The sequence below is a fragment of the Rousettus aegyptiacus genome, unplaced genomic scaffold (assembly GCF_014176215.1).
Source record: "Rousettus aegyptiacus isolate mRouAeg1 unplaced genomic scaffold, mRouAeg1.p scaffold_m13_p_12, whole genome shotgun sequence".
In the NCBI taxonomy this organism is placed as follows: Eukaryota; Metazoa; Chordata; class Mammalia; order Chiroptera; family Pteropodidae; genus Rousettus; species Rousettus aegyptiacus.
The window spans coordinates 219,100-234,020 of record NW_023416287.1 but is presented as its reverse complement, the minus strand read 5'-3'; the positions used below and the strand labels follow the sequence as shown (position 1 = coordinate 234,020).

Below are 14,921 nucleotides of genomic sequence, written 5' to 3'. Positions count from 1 at the left end.
GGGCTCGGGACCTCTGCAGTGGGGGCCTTCGGGGCCCTTCTGACGACTGCTCCTTGCCCTACCGAGGTAACGACCACCCCTAAGAACGGGTGGGGCCTGAGCACACCAGGCCAGGTCTGCAGCCAAGCCCAGCCCACTGCCCTCTCCCAAGCCCCAGCTGTCGGGGACAAAGCCTCCCTGTGCCCTCAGAGCAAGCCTCACTGCACTGCCACAGAAGGACCAACTTGGAGATGGGAAAGTCGTACAGGAGACCTCATTTCTCATTCACGAGTGGACACAGTGACAACGGATCATCTCAGCCCGAGGGCCGAGGCCCTGGACACACAGACCCGCCTGTAACCAGCAGCTCCAGCCCACCCAGGGCCACCCCCTGCACCTGCCCGGCTTGCTCGCTTCCCAGCACCCACCAGACAGGACCACGCGGGGCCAGAAGCTGCTGAGACGCAGCGGGGCGGGTCTCACGACAGCTGCGGACGACAGGTCGGCCACTCACCTGCCTTCTGCTCCAAGGGCGCGGCACCCTGAGATCCTGATGCCAGGGTAAGCTGGGGGGCTGCTCATGGCTGGGACACGGGGGGACCTGAGGTCCATGCGGGGGCACCACTGCACTGCCTTAGGCCCCCAGCGGCGCCCAGGACAGCTCAGGAGCCCCCGAACTGCCCCTCCGTGGGTGGGTGGCACAGGAGGTGCGGAGCCAGGTGGAGTCCAACCCCTGGCTGGCAGGGGCAGCACGCTGGGGGCCCCTGGGAGCCCCTGTGCTGAAGGAACAGCACTCAGCACCGGCCACAGCGACCGAGGTCACAGGCATAAGAGGATCACCCGGGTGGGGGCCGCGTGCCCGCCCGATTATTAATAGCACTGACCCTGCTGAAGAGAACAGGCTGGCAGCGCGGGCGTGAGCTGTGCTCCGTGCACGGCTGGCCTTGTGCCGGCCTGCGCCTGCTGCGGGCTGCTGTGCACCCACCTGCCAGAGCCCAGGGGACGCTCCAGCCCCCTGGCCTGCCTGGGGCTGCAGAGCCAGCCACCCCGAACAGGGAAAACCGAGGTGTGTCTTGGCCAGGCCGAGCTGGGCCACCCTGTCCCCAAGGTGCCTCTCAGAAGCATAAACAAATATGAAACTCTACCTCCTGTGCATCTGAGAATAACTGCTCGCCCCGCCCCCTCGGCTAGGCTCCTGTACATCCCCAAGGCCACTGGTGCTCAGAGCTGGGGGGGGACACAGCCACTCCCCAGCCTGGCAGCAGGAGAAAGGGCGGTTCAGCAAGAGCGGGTTGGCTGACACACCCTTCCTCAAGTCTGGAGAGGGATTTGTGTCCACAGGTCCCCAACTGCCTCCCTGTGATCAACCTGTCACACGCCAGCTCTGCTCCTGGCTCAGCTGCCACCGACATCGCCACAGCTGGCACAGCCTCAGCTCCACGTGTGCTTCGCACCCCTACAGGGCTGCTCCTGGCTGCCCAGGTAACGTGGGGGCGTGTCTGTGCCTGTGCAAGAGGCACCTGGAGGCAGGACTGGCCTGACCGTCACTGCCCATGGGACCTGGGCAGGTGGGCAGGGCTGGCCCACGCTCAGGGAAGCCCGCGTTGCCCTGGGCAGGGCTGCGACGGGGCGGGCAGCACCATGCCCCCCTCACGTTTGATGCCCAGTCAGGGTTAGGGAAGTTTGCCCAGAGGCTGAGTAAAACAAGGCCAGAGGACGGAGGGAGGAGATAGCCCTAGCCCCGGGGTGGGAGGAAGATGGGTTCAGGGACAGAGGTACTGGGCAGCTTCCTCAGGACCGAGGAGAATGGGAGTCTGGGAGGCTGTAGCCCTGAAGCAGCCGAAGCCTCCTGTAGGATGCCGTGCGTCCCGGCCCGGGCCAGCCTCCCTGGGCCTGCCTCCTGCAGCCCTGCCTCCACCCGGACTGCACCAGGAGACAGCCTGAGGGCAGCTGCCACCACAGGCGCCCGACTATCCACTAGCACGTCCAGTGCAAAGGCATCCCAGGACCTTGTCCTCACGGGGCTGACCCTCTAGAAGGGCACAAGAAATAACGGCAAAGTGGACAGACCACACCAGAGCGACCTTGTGATGTGGGAAAAGCTGACTGGGCGTGCCCCCCCTCCCCCGCACACACTCCTGGATGCCAGTTGGAGCCAGTTCTGGGGCCCGCAGGGAATGGGAGGTGAATGCTTGAAGGCAGGGCAGGGAGGCCCTCAGCGCACCAGCACCAGGGGACAAAGTGTGAATGAGCAGGGACGGTTCCAGGGCAGACCTCTGGGGACAGCGAGAAGGGCACTCTCCGCAGGTCCTGGCTCCCTCCCGTCCACGGGGCCCAGGCCCCATGGTGCCTCTGCCTCACCGGGCACCGGGAGGGGCACGCCTGTCCACTACGTGCCCTGTGCTTGGGCAATGCCTTCAGGGAGTGCTTTTCTCAAGAATTCATCTGGCTCTGCTGTCTGATCTTGGACTAAACCTAAGACTTTTCGGAACCTGCTGCTGTCACAGACTTAGGTCCTGTTAAACCCTATAGTGCTGCACCAGGCTCCTAGTCACTGCTCACGGGTGCGGGGAGGCGGGTGGGGGGCAGTGTGTGTGAACCCAGGACGCAAGGTGCCCCCTCGGAGAAAGGCAGCCTCTTCCTGCCTGGACAACTGGGGGGCAGCGGTCACTGTAGGGCACCCGTGCCCGCTTCCTCCCCCTGCCACTAAGGGGCTGCACTGGCAGCTCCCAGACAGTCCAGCTGCACAGTGCTCGCGCGTCCAACCGCCAGACCAACCCTGGGACTAGGAGCCCAGGCTGGAACCACGGCTTCCTCTGGCGCCACCTGTGGCCATCCTGAGGCTTCTCCAAGGGACAGTTCAAACTGGGAAATGAGGAGCCAGCCTTCAAGTGCAAGGGGCTGGCCCTGAGCACTGCTCTGTCACCGCCCCCTGGTGACGCTAGCCCCAAAAGCACAGCTAGCGGGAGCCTGTTTCCTCCACTTCCGTCTCCGCAGCCGGGATGACATGAGCTAATCCCCCATTGCACCCCCGCAAAATCCTCAAGGGGCCCCCACATCAGGCGGGACGGTCAGAGGACACGATGCACCACCCCGCCCTCAGAATCACGACCCCTGGCCTCCGGCGGGGCGGGGGCAGGTCCTGAGTGCGTGAGGATCCCAGAGCGGACCACCTCGGAGCGTCAGGCGGACCCACTACAGCCCGAGTGCCGCGTCCACTCAGGACACAGGACAAAGTCAACGTCGGTGCAGGCGGCACTCCACCCGCCGAGCCTCGGCGCCCAGCGGACTCCGGCCCCGCGCAGGCCCGACCCACGAGCCCCGCCCGCTGGCCGTCCCGAGGGGCGGTGCAGACGCGCAGGCTCACCTGGGGCTCAGCCCCTCAGCCCCCCGCCCGCGCGGCCGGGGACACCTGCGGGCCAGACCCGGCTCATCCGGGTCTCCCCTCTCGTGGGGGCCGTGCGTCTGAGGAGGCAGCTCGCGGGCAGCGCCCCACGGAAGCCTGGGCTGGGGCGGGAGCTCCGGCTCACGTGGGCTGCCCCCTCCCGCAGCGGGCCCGAGGGCCGCGCGCAACCCCCAGCCCGCGCTCGGCCGCCGCGCCTACCGGTCCTCGCATGCTATCTCGTTTTTTGCCACTGGCCGGGCAGGCCTGTCTCCGGCTGCCGGGGGCGAGCGGGAGGCGTCGGCGGAGGCCGGGGGCGCAGCCATGGAGCTTGGAACTTTCTGCGCGTGCGCACGGGCGGGGCTGGCCGCACAGGCCGCCGGGAGCTGTGGTCTGCGGTCCCGCGCCGCGTGCCCGCCGAAGCGCCGCGCGGACTACAAGTCCCATGAGGCCATGCGGCCGCCTGGGTCGCGACCCCGAGTCCGACGGGGCTACCATGTGCGGGTGTCGTCCGACCCGGGAAGGACCCCACCCGCGGGTTACCACAAACTCAGCCGCACACAACCCCTGGAAAAAAGTCAATAAACATTTATTTGATACAGTCATTTTTAATACATACAGTTGATGGCCCACCCCACGCCACTCAGGGCCTCGGGGCGGGGACGAGGACCAGGGACAGATGGTCACAAGGCGGGCAGGGCCCGAGCTCACCGTCAAAACATCTTGCAAATAAACACTTTGTAGATAGAATATATATGTATATATATGGTTACAAGTGATAGCTGGGACCTCTCTTTCAAAATGCACTTATGTACGGAGAACTGGCATTAAAAAAACCAAACCAAGAAACCCAAAGCACAGGACGTGTGGCTGCCGGGCCAGAAGTGCTGGCCAGCTCCCTTGAACCCCAGGGCTCCAGGGCAAGTAACCTGGGGCCCACAGAGCAAGGACACAGGGGACAGCCCTGCCCTCCACAGGTCAGGGTACACCCGTTCTTTCCCTTCTGAACCAGAGGAACAGGAGGGGGCTACGGGGGATGGGGGAGGGCTACTGGTCACACCGAGAGACACCCTCATCTGCCTTTGCATAAGCAAATAAAGTGCATCCTATTCTTGTGTGAAGTGTCAGCCCCTTGAGCCAGCCCTTTCCTGTTCTCTGAGCGAAGGGGGGTGGGCTGGGCCAGAGGTAGATCTTCAGAAAGGGATCAGCACTAGCCCTCAGCTGGGGTCTGGGGCTGGGCAGAAGCCACGCCCACCACACCCCAGGAGTCTGCAGCTCCAGTCCCTCTCACTGAAGGTGTCGGTCAAGGCCAGGTGGTTACCTAGCTGTGCTCCCACCAAAGTCAGAGGTGGGCAGATCCTGCTGAGCCACCCAGGACTCTGCCCCCTTCCAAGGGCTCTGCAGACCAGCTTGCCACTGCCACTCACCAGCCAGAGCGCAGGAAGCAGGGAGGGACAAAGCGGGGAGAGAGAGGGGTCAGACCCAACAGCCACTTTTGGCAGCAGCCCCCACACCCACTTTAAAGACAGGGAAGGGGCTTAAAGTGCTAAATGTCAAGTTATCCAGGACCCCACCTCTTCCCAGATACCTAGGCAGGGTTCCCACACCAGAGACCATTTATGGACTTTGGGGGATGACCTGGAAACTCACCCCCCACCAGAAACCAGCCCCCCGCTCCCCAAGGGCCAAGTACCTGAGAGGCTGGGGCACGCGGCTGCCCCCAGCAGAGGCGTTGAGGTCCAACCTCCTCTAGCCATTGGTGACAAGGACAGAGAAAGTGTACCTTGGGCTCCTGTCAGCACCTACTCCCGTCTCCCCTAAGGCTGCCCCTGCAGCGGCTGCCTGATCTCACCACCACCAGCTGCACACCATAACATCCCGGATACAGGAAGGAAAGCTGTCCTGCTCCGAAGCCCTGCCCATGCTGCCCACCTTGACCTTTGACACTGGATCGCATCCACGCACCCATGCCTCCAGCCTTTGATCAAATCAAGGTATGTGTGAGCGGGGAGGAGCCCACGTCCTCACATCCCCTTCTAGCACAGCAGGCCAGGGCTGCCCAGGACCAGAACCTTCTGGCCAAGGAAGGGAGCTGGCCCCAGAGCCTCTGGGAGCCTGTGCCCTACTGCAGAGCAAGGAGAGCTGCGCCCTGCTTGGAGCCCCTCCTCTCCAGGGGCTGGATGAGGACGGTGCTGGGGGGCAGAGGGCTACCCAGTCATCACTGCCACCCTGAGCAGGGGAGGGACCCCAGGGGCCCGAGCAGGCCCCCACATCCACCGTTGGCACCAGGGAACCCTTAGCACCAAATGTCAGATTGTTGTAAGTTTTTGTATAAAAAACAGAATTAAAAAAAGGTTGTTACTTGTCACAGCAACAAGACTGGCATCCACTACACACCCAGGAGACACACGCACACGGGCAAATATCAAAATTCACATCGTCCAGGATCGGCAAGGCCGAGCCCTCAGCCCACCCCCCCACCCCCATCACCTGGGCAAAACAGCCTCCGTTCAAAACCAGCAGCTTGGAGCACCCTCTTCCTCCCAGCAATGCCACATTCGGAGGGCAGAGCCCCAGGACGAGGCCAGAGGCTGTGTGGTCACCTCCTCCGATGCACTGGACTCCAGCCCAACCCCTGCCCAGCCTATAGACCCAGCCATCCTCAGGGCCCCAAAGAGAACCAAGAGAGCCCTAGAGCTCCAAGTGACCCCCTGTGACCTTGTTCAAGCCCCCTGGCCTTCAGCTCTCATGTCAAAAGACCACACAAGCAGACACGAAGGAGCAGGTAGGGACAGGGGGCTCCCCAGGGAGCTTGGCCACAAGCCAGTCTTGCCGAGCAGACTGAAGGCTGCTTCCTGCAGTGGCCGTTCCTCAGAGGCAGGCCTCAGCTCCCTGCCCCACATGCCCATGGGCCCCAGGTCGACCCCAGAGCCCAGACCAGCCAATGCCTAGCCCATCGGACTGCCCCGGCCCAGGCCAGTAGTGTCTGCGAAGCTAGAGTTTGGAGACAGAGCCTGCTCCACGGGGCCCTTGCACCCCAAGGCTGGCAGCCGTGCCCATGGACCTTGAACCCCTGTTCCTGCAGCCCTGTGAGAAGCAGAGCCCCTCCCTTGCCCCAAGCACCACTGGGGACGGCCCCCCGCCATGACGGACACAGGCCAGGGGGCAGGGGCAGGGGCCCAAGCACAGCAGGGGTCGCACAGACGGGGCGGGGGGGCGGGGCCTGGAGAGGTAGAGAACAGAAGCGCAGGAAGCGGGCGGTGGGGGCTGGGAGGCCGTCGGGGCAGCGCGGCGGCGATTAGCCTCAGGTCTGTCCTGGGAGGTAGCTGGGGCGCTGGGGTTCCAGTGTCTGGTGGAGAGGCTAGGCTGGCTGCCCAGGCACCCTCATCAGCCCAGAACCAGGGACCCCTGAGCCCGAGGCCTGAGGAAGCAGACGGGGCATGCAGCTCGCATGGCGAGGGCCAAAAGGCATCTGGCCACTTTGCGCCAGCCCCATGGCACCAAGACCCAGGTCACGGACCCTCCTCCTGCCCGTCCAGGACCCCAGACTCTGCCTGGCCCGTGAACGTCCCTCCGGGCTATTGCACTTCCGTTGCCGCCACTGGCCCTCCCCAGGGGGCACAGCCCAGGTGTGCCCTGTAGCAGCCTGCGCAAGGCAAGGGCCAACCTCTGGGAGGGGACAGGGGCTGGCTGCCCCACTGGACAGATGGACAGGCGGGGGTGGGGGTGGAGAACTGGAGCGCGGACGGTCCCGGACCTAGCGGCTTCCACCCTGGACGGAGTGGGGCGGTGGCCAGCGTGAGGACCGGGCCCCACCCACCTGCCAGCCACCTCGCTCACTTCTCGGGCGCCTTGCCAGCTCCCACCTTCCGGCCAGCGGAGCCACGGGCGCCCTTGTCTCTGCCTCCAGGGGGCCAGTCGTCCTGGCGAGGGGGTGTCCGGGGAGCAGGCTCCTCGGGCAGCCGCTCCTTGGGCTTGCGGCCCCGTTTCCTCCCGCCTGCCAGGCCTTTCTCCCCCTTCTGGGGCGCTGAGGAGTCCTGGCTCCGGTGTCTGGGAGGCGGGTCTGCCGAAGTCCGGAACCAGTTCTGGGGAGAGGACAGCAGCAATGAGGACCCCAGGCCGCCTGCCACTGCGCTGAGGCGGCTGATGGCAAGAGGGTGCGCCCATGCTCCTGGGCCCGCCCAGGAAGTCAGGGGCCAGTCCCAGGAGACAATGCCAGCCCTCTCGGTGGCGGCTGCCCACTCAGGCAACCACCCTGTCCCGCCTTGATCCTGTCCGGTGGGCCCGTCTCGTCCTGCCCCATCCCTCCACCGGAGGCCGCCCACCTGGCCGACTGCGCTGGGGCGACGTGGCGCCCAAGCCCACCCACCTCCGCGTGGGCCTTGAGGATGTGGTACTTGACCCCGCTCTCGGAGCTGAACTCCTTGGCACACAGCAAGCAGCAGTACTTCCCCACCAGGTGGTCCCCCTGCAAGACAGGCACCCAACCCCCACGTGTGGGGCAGGAGACAGACGGCAGCAGGGACAGGCGCCCCGGGCGAGGGTCGCAGCCCTCTGTGGAGAGCCCCTCACCCGAGCCCACGGCAGCAGGCCCGCTTGTGCCCACGCCGGCGAGGAACCCCGGCTGGCAGGACTCGTGACAGATGCGGGGTGGGACCGGGGTGCGCCAGCGTCCTGGAACCCGGGGAGCCGCTGCCCGCTGAGGCGGGGGTCTGGGCACTGACCTTGCTGCAGCCGGCGAGGTGCGCCTTGAGGCCAGACACGCTGGAGTAGATGGCTCCACAGCACTGGGGGCGGGAGGCAGTCAGAGGGGCTCCCGGCGGAACCCCCAGCACGTGCAGCCTGGCCCCAGCCCGGGGACGCTGGGGCCTCCCAGGTGTCCGAGGTCGGGCAAGTGGGGCGGGGGGGCTGACCCTAGGCGTCCCGGGGTGTGGGCACGCTGTGTGCCTCTGGGGCTGAGGTTGAGGCCTCCCTGCCAACCCCGCAGGGGCCCGGGGGTCACAGGGCGGCTGATGGCTTAGAAGGCTCCCGCCCAGGGCCACACTGGGGGTCTCTATCCCTAAGCCCCAGCATCCCCACACCGCGACCCCGGCCCGCCCCAGCTCACGTCGTTGGGACAGTTGACGTGGCCTTTCTCCTTGACCTCGCTCTTCCACGCCTCCAGCAGCTGGGGGCTGAGCGTGGGCAGGCCCGGCCGCGTGTAGTTGAGCTGCACGACAGGCGGGCGCCAGGGTGAGCCCGGACGATCGGGCCAGAGCCCACCGGGCAGCCCGGCTGCGACAGGGGACCGTCGGCTACGCGCTCCGCAGGGGGATGTGAACCTCGGAGGGTCAGCGGGAGCCGCCGGCCACGGGGCGGGCCCACCCCAGGGGGCTACACGCCGAGGCACGGCCTGCTCGGGAACCAGGCGCTCACCCGGGCCGTCTCGGGCACCAGGTCGTCCTTCATCCGCCGCTTGGTCCAGTCTCGGGCCAGTTCATCTTCCGCAATCTCCTGCAGGTGGAACACGGCAACCTGGGCCGACGTGCGGCGGATGCGCCCGCTGGGGGTCCGCTCGACACCCAACAGGTCCTCAGCCTCGGGGGGCTTGTCCTCGGGCTCCTCGGGGGGCTGCAGGGCAAGGAGGCCTCGCTGAGTGACCACGGCCATATGGCGTGGAGGTGCAGGGCGCCAAGGCGGGGGCAAGTGCGGGACGTGGGAAATAGGGGTGCAGGGCTCACCCCCCGACGCACGTGGCTCACGGCGGGCGGAGTGCGTGTGGCGGGCGGCGCGCGGACACCATGCCCCGCGCCTGAGGGACAGGAGGCCCGGCCGCTCACCGGGGCTGCGTGCTCCGAGCGCACGTGGTAGTCGTGGCCGGCCTTGGAGCGATAGGTCTTGCCGCAGTGGGCGCAGGGGAAGGACGGGCTGTCCACCTCACAGGGCGGCTTCCCGCAGCGTCGCTGGTGGTACTGGTAGCCCATGAGACTGGAGAAGGCGGCCCCACAGCCCTGGAGGTCAGGGTCGCGTGAGCGGCCGGCCAGGCATCGTGCCCCGCCCACCTGGCCCGCCTGCCGCCCACTGACCTCCTGCGGGCAGCGCAGCCTCCCCATCTGCTTCAGCACCTTGCGCAGCCGTTCCCGCTCCTCCTGCTCACTCCCCTCGGAGGCCTCGGTGTCGGAGGGCTGCGGGCAGGCCCGGCCTCAGTGCCCGCCTCCACGGGCCCGGCCCTGCCCAGCGCCAGGGCCAGGTGTCCGAGGTTGGGCCCAGGGGTTACTAAGCTTTTGAGAGGTCAGTGGGCGAGGCTGGCCAGGGGGCTGGGCTGATGGGCTGGGAGGCCAGGGACAGAGGCCAGGGCTGGATGCGGCCAGGACCAGGGGCGTACCTTGGCGCTGTGCTCAGCCATGGTGTGGTAGTTGAGGCCGGCCTTGGACTTGAACTGCTTCCGGCAGTGCTGGCACTTGAGAGCGTCCTGCAGCTGTGGACACGGCCCCACCTGTGAGCAGCTGGCCTCGAGGGACCTCCACTCCTGTCCACGGGGGCAGCCTTACCTTCTGACATACTTCCATGTGCTTCTTGAGCCCCACCAAGGTCTTCCGCGTGACCACGCTGCAGGTGGGGCACACAGCCTCCCCCCGTTCGTGGATGGCCCGCTGCCACTGTTCCTCGGGGCCACCTGTGGGGCAGGGCCGGGGCCTCAGGGGCTGGCGGGGGCTCCGGGACACCCTGGATGCCAAGCGCAGAACCCAGGATCCATGCTCAGCCGCCCATCCACGTGGTCCAGGGCCTGCCCCACCATCAAGACCTGGCCTGGGCCCCACTACACAGGAGACCCCACCTGGGGCCAGGTGGGCCGTGGGGGCCGGCACCTCCTTGCTGACTGTGCTGGCAGGGGCCGGCACCTTCTTCCGGACGTCCTCAGGGCTCGGCCCATCCTGCTTCTTGGCGCGGCAGCTGCGGGACTTGTCTTCCGCCTTGACCAGGCCTGTGCACACGAGCGGGGCGGGCAGCTGTGGTCCCGGGGCACAAGCATGCCGCTCACGAGCCCCGTCCCACCAGCGCCCCGCCGGCCAGGACCTCACCTTTGAGTCCGAAGGTTCCTGAGATGGACGGCTGCTCCCCCGTAAACTTCTTGGGTGTTTTCTGTTTCCTTCCTGACTCGGGGGAGAGAAAACGGGGGCCAGAAGTCTGGTCAAATAACCATCGAGAGGCCAGCCGCTGCCCCACCCCCCCGCCAGCCGCTGCCCCCCAGTCTCGTCTTACTGTGTTTTGTGCGCTCGGCTCCCTCCTCAGGGGGGGGCACAGGACCTAGGGCCCTCGGAGCCTCCTTGCCTCCAGAGGGCCTGTTGCCCACAGGAAGGGGGCTGCCACCGGGGTCTGTGCCCAGCTGGAAGGCTGAGCTCTGGCCAAGGGCGGACGGGCCATGCTCGCCGTTCTCTGGCCTCGTCTGCTTGGGTGGGATGGGGCAGGAGCCCAGGCCGTCCGCAGCCCTGCAGGCGACAGGGAGATAAGGGGCAGGAGGGCCCGCTTCAGACCCTGTGGCGACGGCTGCAGGCAGGCAGCACCCGACCCCGACGATGAAGGAGCCCGTACCTTTTCTTCCCACTGCTCCTCCCTGCGGCCCGACTTTTGTTCTCAGACTTGGTCAGCAGCACCATCTTGCAGGATGGTGTGTGTCTGCTGATGGCGATGGGCCTGCTGACCGTCACCAGCTTACTAACCACAATGGGCCTGCTGACCGTCACCGGCTTTGTGACTGGCATGGGCTTCGTAACCGTCACAAGTTTTGTCATCGGCACTGGTTTATTTGTGGTCACTGGTCTGGTGACTGGCACAGACTTGGTGACCGGCACAGCCTTGGTGACCGGCACGGGCCTGCTGACCGGCACTGGCTTGGTGACCGGCACGGGCCTGCTGACCGGCACGGGCTTGGTGACTGGCACGGGCCTGCTGACCGGCACGGGCCTGCTGACCGGCACGGGCTTGCTGATGCCGATGGGTTTGCTGACACCCACAGGTTTGCCGACAGTGACAGGCTTGCTCACTCCGATGGGCTTGCTGACCCCAACAGGCCGGCTGATGGTGACCGGCCGGCTGACAGGCCCAGGCTTGGGAGCAGGGAGGGGTCGGTCCATGTGGTTCCAAATCCGGTGCTTCTCCAGCTGGGTCTTGGAGGTGAAGGCAGCCTCACAGAAGGGACAGGGAAAGGTCAGCCTTTCTGAGATAGCACCCTGCATAGAGAGGGCAGGCGTGGGCGGGGCCGCCCCGGCCTCTGCCTGGCAGCTGGGGCAGGGCAGGCTCAGGCCCCCTCCCCAGCCCACAGCCCCTTACCCCTTGGCACCGCTGGAAATGGTACTTGAGCCCATAGATGCTGGGGAACTCCAGCCAGCACCCCGAGTTTGGACACTTCACCCTGGAGTGTGCCTTGAATTCATCCTTCCACTGGTTCATCAAGGAGAGCTGGGTGTGGGAAAGGGCGGGCTGCTGACCCTCAGCTGCCCAGGCCTCCGCCAGCCCGAGCCCTCGACTCAGCGTCCTGCCCAGGCCTGCAGGCTGACAGGCTACAGGAGCCCCCAACCTTGGGACCGCAGCAAGATGCAGGCCACCCCGAGCAGTGGGGGTGCACGAGAGCTGTCTGGGGCCCCGCAGATGTGGCCCACTAGGCGCCGGCCACACCATGAAGGCCTGAGGTGCAGAGTGGCCCGCAGACACAGACTGAGAGCTCGGGGCTGGACGTGTGCGAGGCAAGCCGAGGTGGGCGGGACCTCACGGGCAGACCCCGCGCGAGCCCACCCCGCCCTCGGGAGCTCACAGGGATGTCTCGGAGGGCCTGGTTCTCGGCTTTCGGGCGCCCCTTCTTCTTCCCTTCCGTCCGGTCGCTGGCCAGGCTTCCAGGGTTGAAGCAGAGGGGGGCCTGGCTGGGCACTGACTGCCCACCCCGGGCCACTGGCAACCCTGTAGCACACGACACACCGAACCTTGGAGGCTGTGCTCCCCGCCTCCCTGCCACCCAGAGGCTGGTCAGGCATGGCGTGAGTCTTGCTACCCTCACTGCTGAGGCACAGCAAGCCTAGAACAAGAATCCAGGGCCCCTGGCTGTGCCCACCCTGGGAAGCCTCTCAGGAGCCCTGGCGGCCCACCTGGCCACCCGGAGCTGGACAAGCAGGGAGGCGGCCCACATGCAGCACTGCTGACCATGACAGGTTGGAGCTGACTTTGGCCTGACCCCCACTTACCCAGCTTTGGTGGGTCGTGCCGCACAGGAAGTCGGACCTCATTCCGGCTGCCGTCCTTCCCAGGCCCACTCTTGCTGGACCCTGGGAGCCGGCGGCCAGCTCCAACACAGAAGGAATCGGCCATCACTGCAGAGCAAGTGGACACACGTGTGAGGCCCACCGGGGCTGACTCAAGATCTGAAACGGCTGCCCTTGCACCCCACCCCCAGACAGGCTGCTCCCTGGGCCCAGGAAGGGGAGCCTGCCTGCCTGAGCTCTTGGCCACAGGGAAAGCAGATGTTGGGGGGCTTCTGGTTTAGGGAAAGGCTCCTCAGCTGATGTCTCCCCAAATGACCCAGGAGACACCATCAGCTCAGAGGGATCTAACTCTGTCCCGAGACCCTCCCCAAGTCCAACGGACCCCTCTCATCCCTAGACACAGTCCCGGGGCGTGCTGAGAATCTCAGAGCTCACTCCCAGCGCCGGGCCGGGGACAGCCCCAGGAGAGGTGGAGTGTTCAGGGAGGAGACCAACGACATCCCTCCTGGGGGCCAATTATGACGCCTCTATGGCTGCTGGCTCACGGGCTGTGCTGCCCGGCCCCTTGGGACGCCTTCCTCCACAGCCCCACTCAGACCCAAGGCAATGCCGCCACGTCTAGGCGGGTGCCCCTAGATCCTTCTCCCCAGGACACAAATAGAAGACAGCCACCGTGGGCACTGAGGGGCCCTGCCTATTCCCCAACTGCATGCCCCTCTGCGGTGAAGGGACCGAGAACCGAGGACCGCAAGGCACCTGGTTCTGGTCCCCATGGCAGCAGAGCCACCTCCCTGATCCTTTTCTCAGCTTTGTGCCAGCCGGGGCCCCTCCACCCAGACGGAGGCCTCGCGCTGGGCCCCTCGGCCACCCTCCACCTGGTGGACCTGCTCACCTCCACCCTGCAGAGCCTCTCTGTCCCCACCTACAGGCCTGCCAGCCCCACTGCAGAGGCCACTGGCCACCAGCCACCCTGCCACCTGAGGCTGGACCTCGACGGGCCTAGAGCTGGAGGAACTGACCGAGCTGCTGAGGGGCTCCCACGGGGACACCGAAGCGGCGGTGGGGACCCCGCGGGCAGGCGGCCCCTGCCCCGCTAGTTTCTGACTAACTTAGGTCAGAGAAGGTGGGAAGGGGCCGCTGTGCCTAAGAGGGCACAGAAGCCGTCCGGGCGGGCTGTGGGCAGAGGCCAGGGCCGGCACTGCCCAGTGCAGGGGTGCCCACGTTCTGGGTCTGCAGGGTCGTATGGGTCTAGATAGGGCTGAGCAACTTCTCTGGAAGTCCTCACGCGGCAGCTTCCAAAGGAGACGGGTCAGCACTGGTCACGGCCTGTGATGACCCTGGCAGCCTGGGGGGCGGGTGCCTGCTGGGACCCCCCTTTCCAGTCCTTCTCCAGCTTAGGTGAATTCAGAGCTGGCTTAGGAGGCAGAGATCCTCCTTCGATCCAGGGCTTGGGACTCGGACCAGGAGAAGGTGTGTCCACCCTCAGAGAGGGAAAGAGCCTTGCGGGGGCAGGGGCGCCGCGCGAACAGCGGGCAACGCTGGCAGCCGGACCACCGCCAAGGCCCCAGCGCCCTGGACCCCGGCTCGGGCCCGGGCGCGCCAAGGAGGCCGGCGAGGCGAGGCACACCTGGAGGCTAGCCTCTCCACCCACCTGTCACCTGCGGCCGAGGTGCGGCCGGGCCTGGCCCCGGAAGGGCCGATCGCAGGCGCCTGGGGGAGGGGGGGCGCGAAGGCAGTGAACCAAAATGGCGACTTTTTCTGGAGAAGGAGGAGGAGGGAACGCGGCGCCGGCGCGGGGAGCGGGGCGCGGCGCGGGGCGGGGGCCGCCCGGGCGCGGCGGGGGGCAGCGGGCGGGGGCTCGCGCGCGGCCCCCGCGACCTGCGCGCGGGGTCGGGGGCGGGGGCGCGGCCGGCGCGGGGGCCGCCCCGGGGTCCGGGCCGGGGGCGCGCCGGGCGCTTACCTGCGGCGCCCAGCGGGGCTCGGGCGGGGCGGGGGCCGGGGCCCGGCCGGGGCCGGACGGGGGCGCGGGGCGCGGGGTCCGGGCGGCGCAGGCTGCGCGCCGCGCTGCGCACATGCGCGCTCCCGCCCCTCCCACCTTTGACAGTTTTGCTGAGGGGGGGGAGGGGGCGAACTCTCGCGGTATTCCTGCGCCCGCTCGGCGGCGGGGACAGACCGGTGGGGGGGGGGCCCGTCGGGCCGCCCCGCGCGCAGGGCTCCCGAGCCCGTCCCCCTCATTCGTCGTGCAGTGCAAAGTGACCGGTTACGCGGCCCATAGGGCGAGGGCCTTCACGGGCAGTGGGGTAAATCGAGGCAGCATAGGGGCGCAG

The 14,921-nt window shown here is 67.0% G+C and overlaps 2 protein-coding genes across 15 annotated transcripts in view; both read right to left on the bottom strand.

The window, feature by feature from the left end:
* The window catches only part of ZBTB46 (zinc finger and BTB domain containing 46), a 113,427-nt gene extending 109,712 nt beyond the window's left edge, over positions 1–3,715 (bottom strand). For 6 of the 8 annotated variants that reach the window (XM_016146473.2, XM_016146481.2, XM_036229146.1 and 3 more), the window contains exon 1: positions 3,584–3,715. In XM_016146473.2, the coding sequence (XP_016001959.2) occupies positions 3,584–3,687 (104 nt within the window). In that variant the 5' untranslated portion in view covers positions 3,688–3,715. Of the gene's footprint in view, positions 1–493 lie in introns of all 8 variants that reach the window. The other 2 variants (XM_016146497.2, XM_016146506.2) reach the window with 1 other exon arrangement.
* Positions 3,716–3,929: 214 nt separating this feature from the next.
* On the bottom strand, positions 3,930–14,610 carry ZNF512B (zinc finger protein 512B). 7 transcript variants are annotated; one of them, XM_036229139.1, is made up of 17 exons: positions 14,555–14,610; positions 12,577–12,702; positions 12,153–12,295; positions 11,672–11,800; positions 10,934–11,571; positions 10,604–10,830; positions 10,423–10,494; positions 10,179–10,325; positions 9,892–10,016; positions 9,726–9,818; positions 9,427–9,525; positions 9,082–9,351; positions 8,777–8,971; positions 8,469–8,570; positions 8,086–8,148; positions 7,687–7,829; positions 3,930–7,446 (listed from the first exon to the last, which is right to left on the bottom strand). In XM_036229139.1, the coding sequence occupies exons 2-17, from the start codon at positions 12,698–12,700 to the stop codon at positions 7,119–7,121; spliced, it is 2,898 nt and encodes a 965-aa protein (XP_036085032.1). In that variant the 5' UTR covers positions 12,701–12,702; positions 14,555–14,610; the 3' UTR covers positions 3,930–7,118. The 7 variants fall into 7 exon arrangements, with proteins under 7 accessions (XP_036085032.1, XP_036085037.1, XP_036085034.1 ...); XM_036229144.1 differs by having other exon boundaries at positions 7,731–7,829; XM_036229141.1 differs by having other exon boundaries at positions 9,094–9,351.
* Positions 14,611–14,921: the final 311 nt, after the last annotated feature.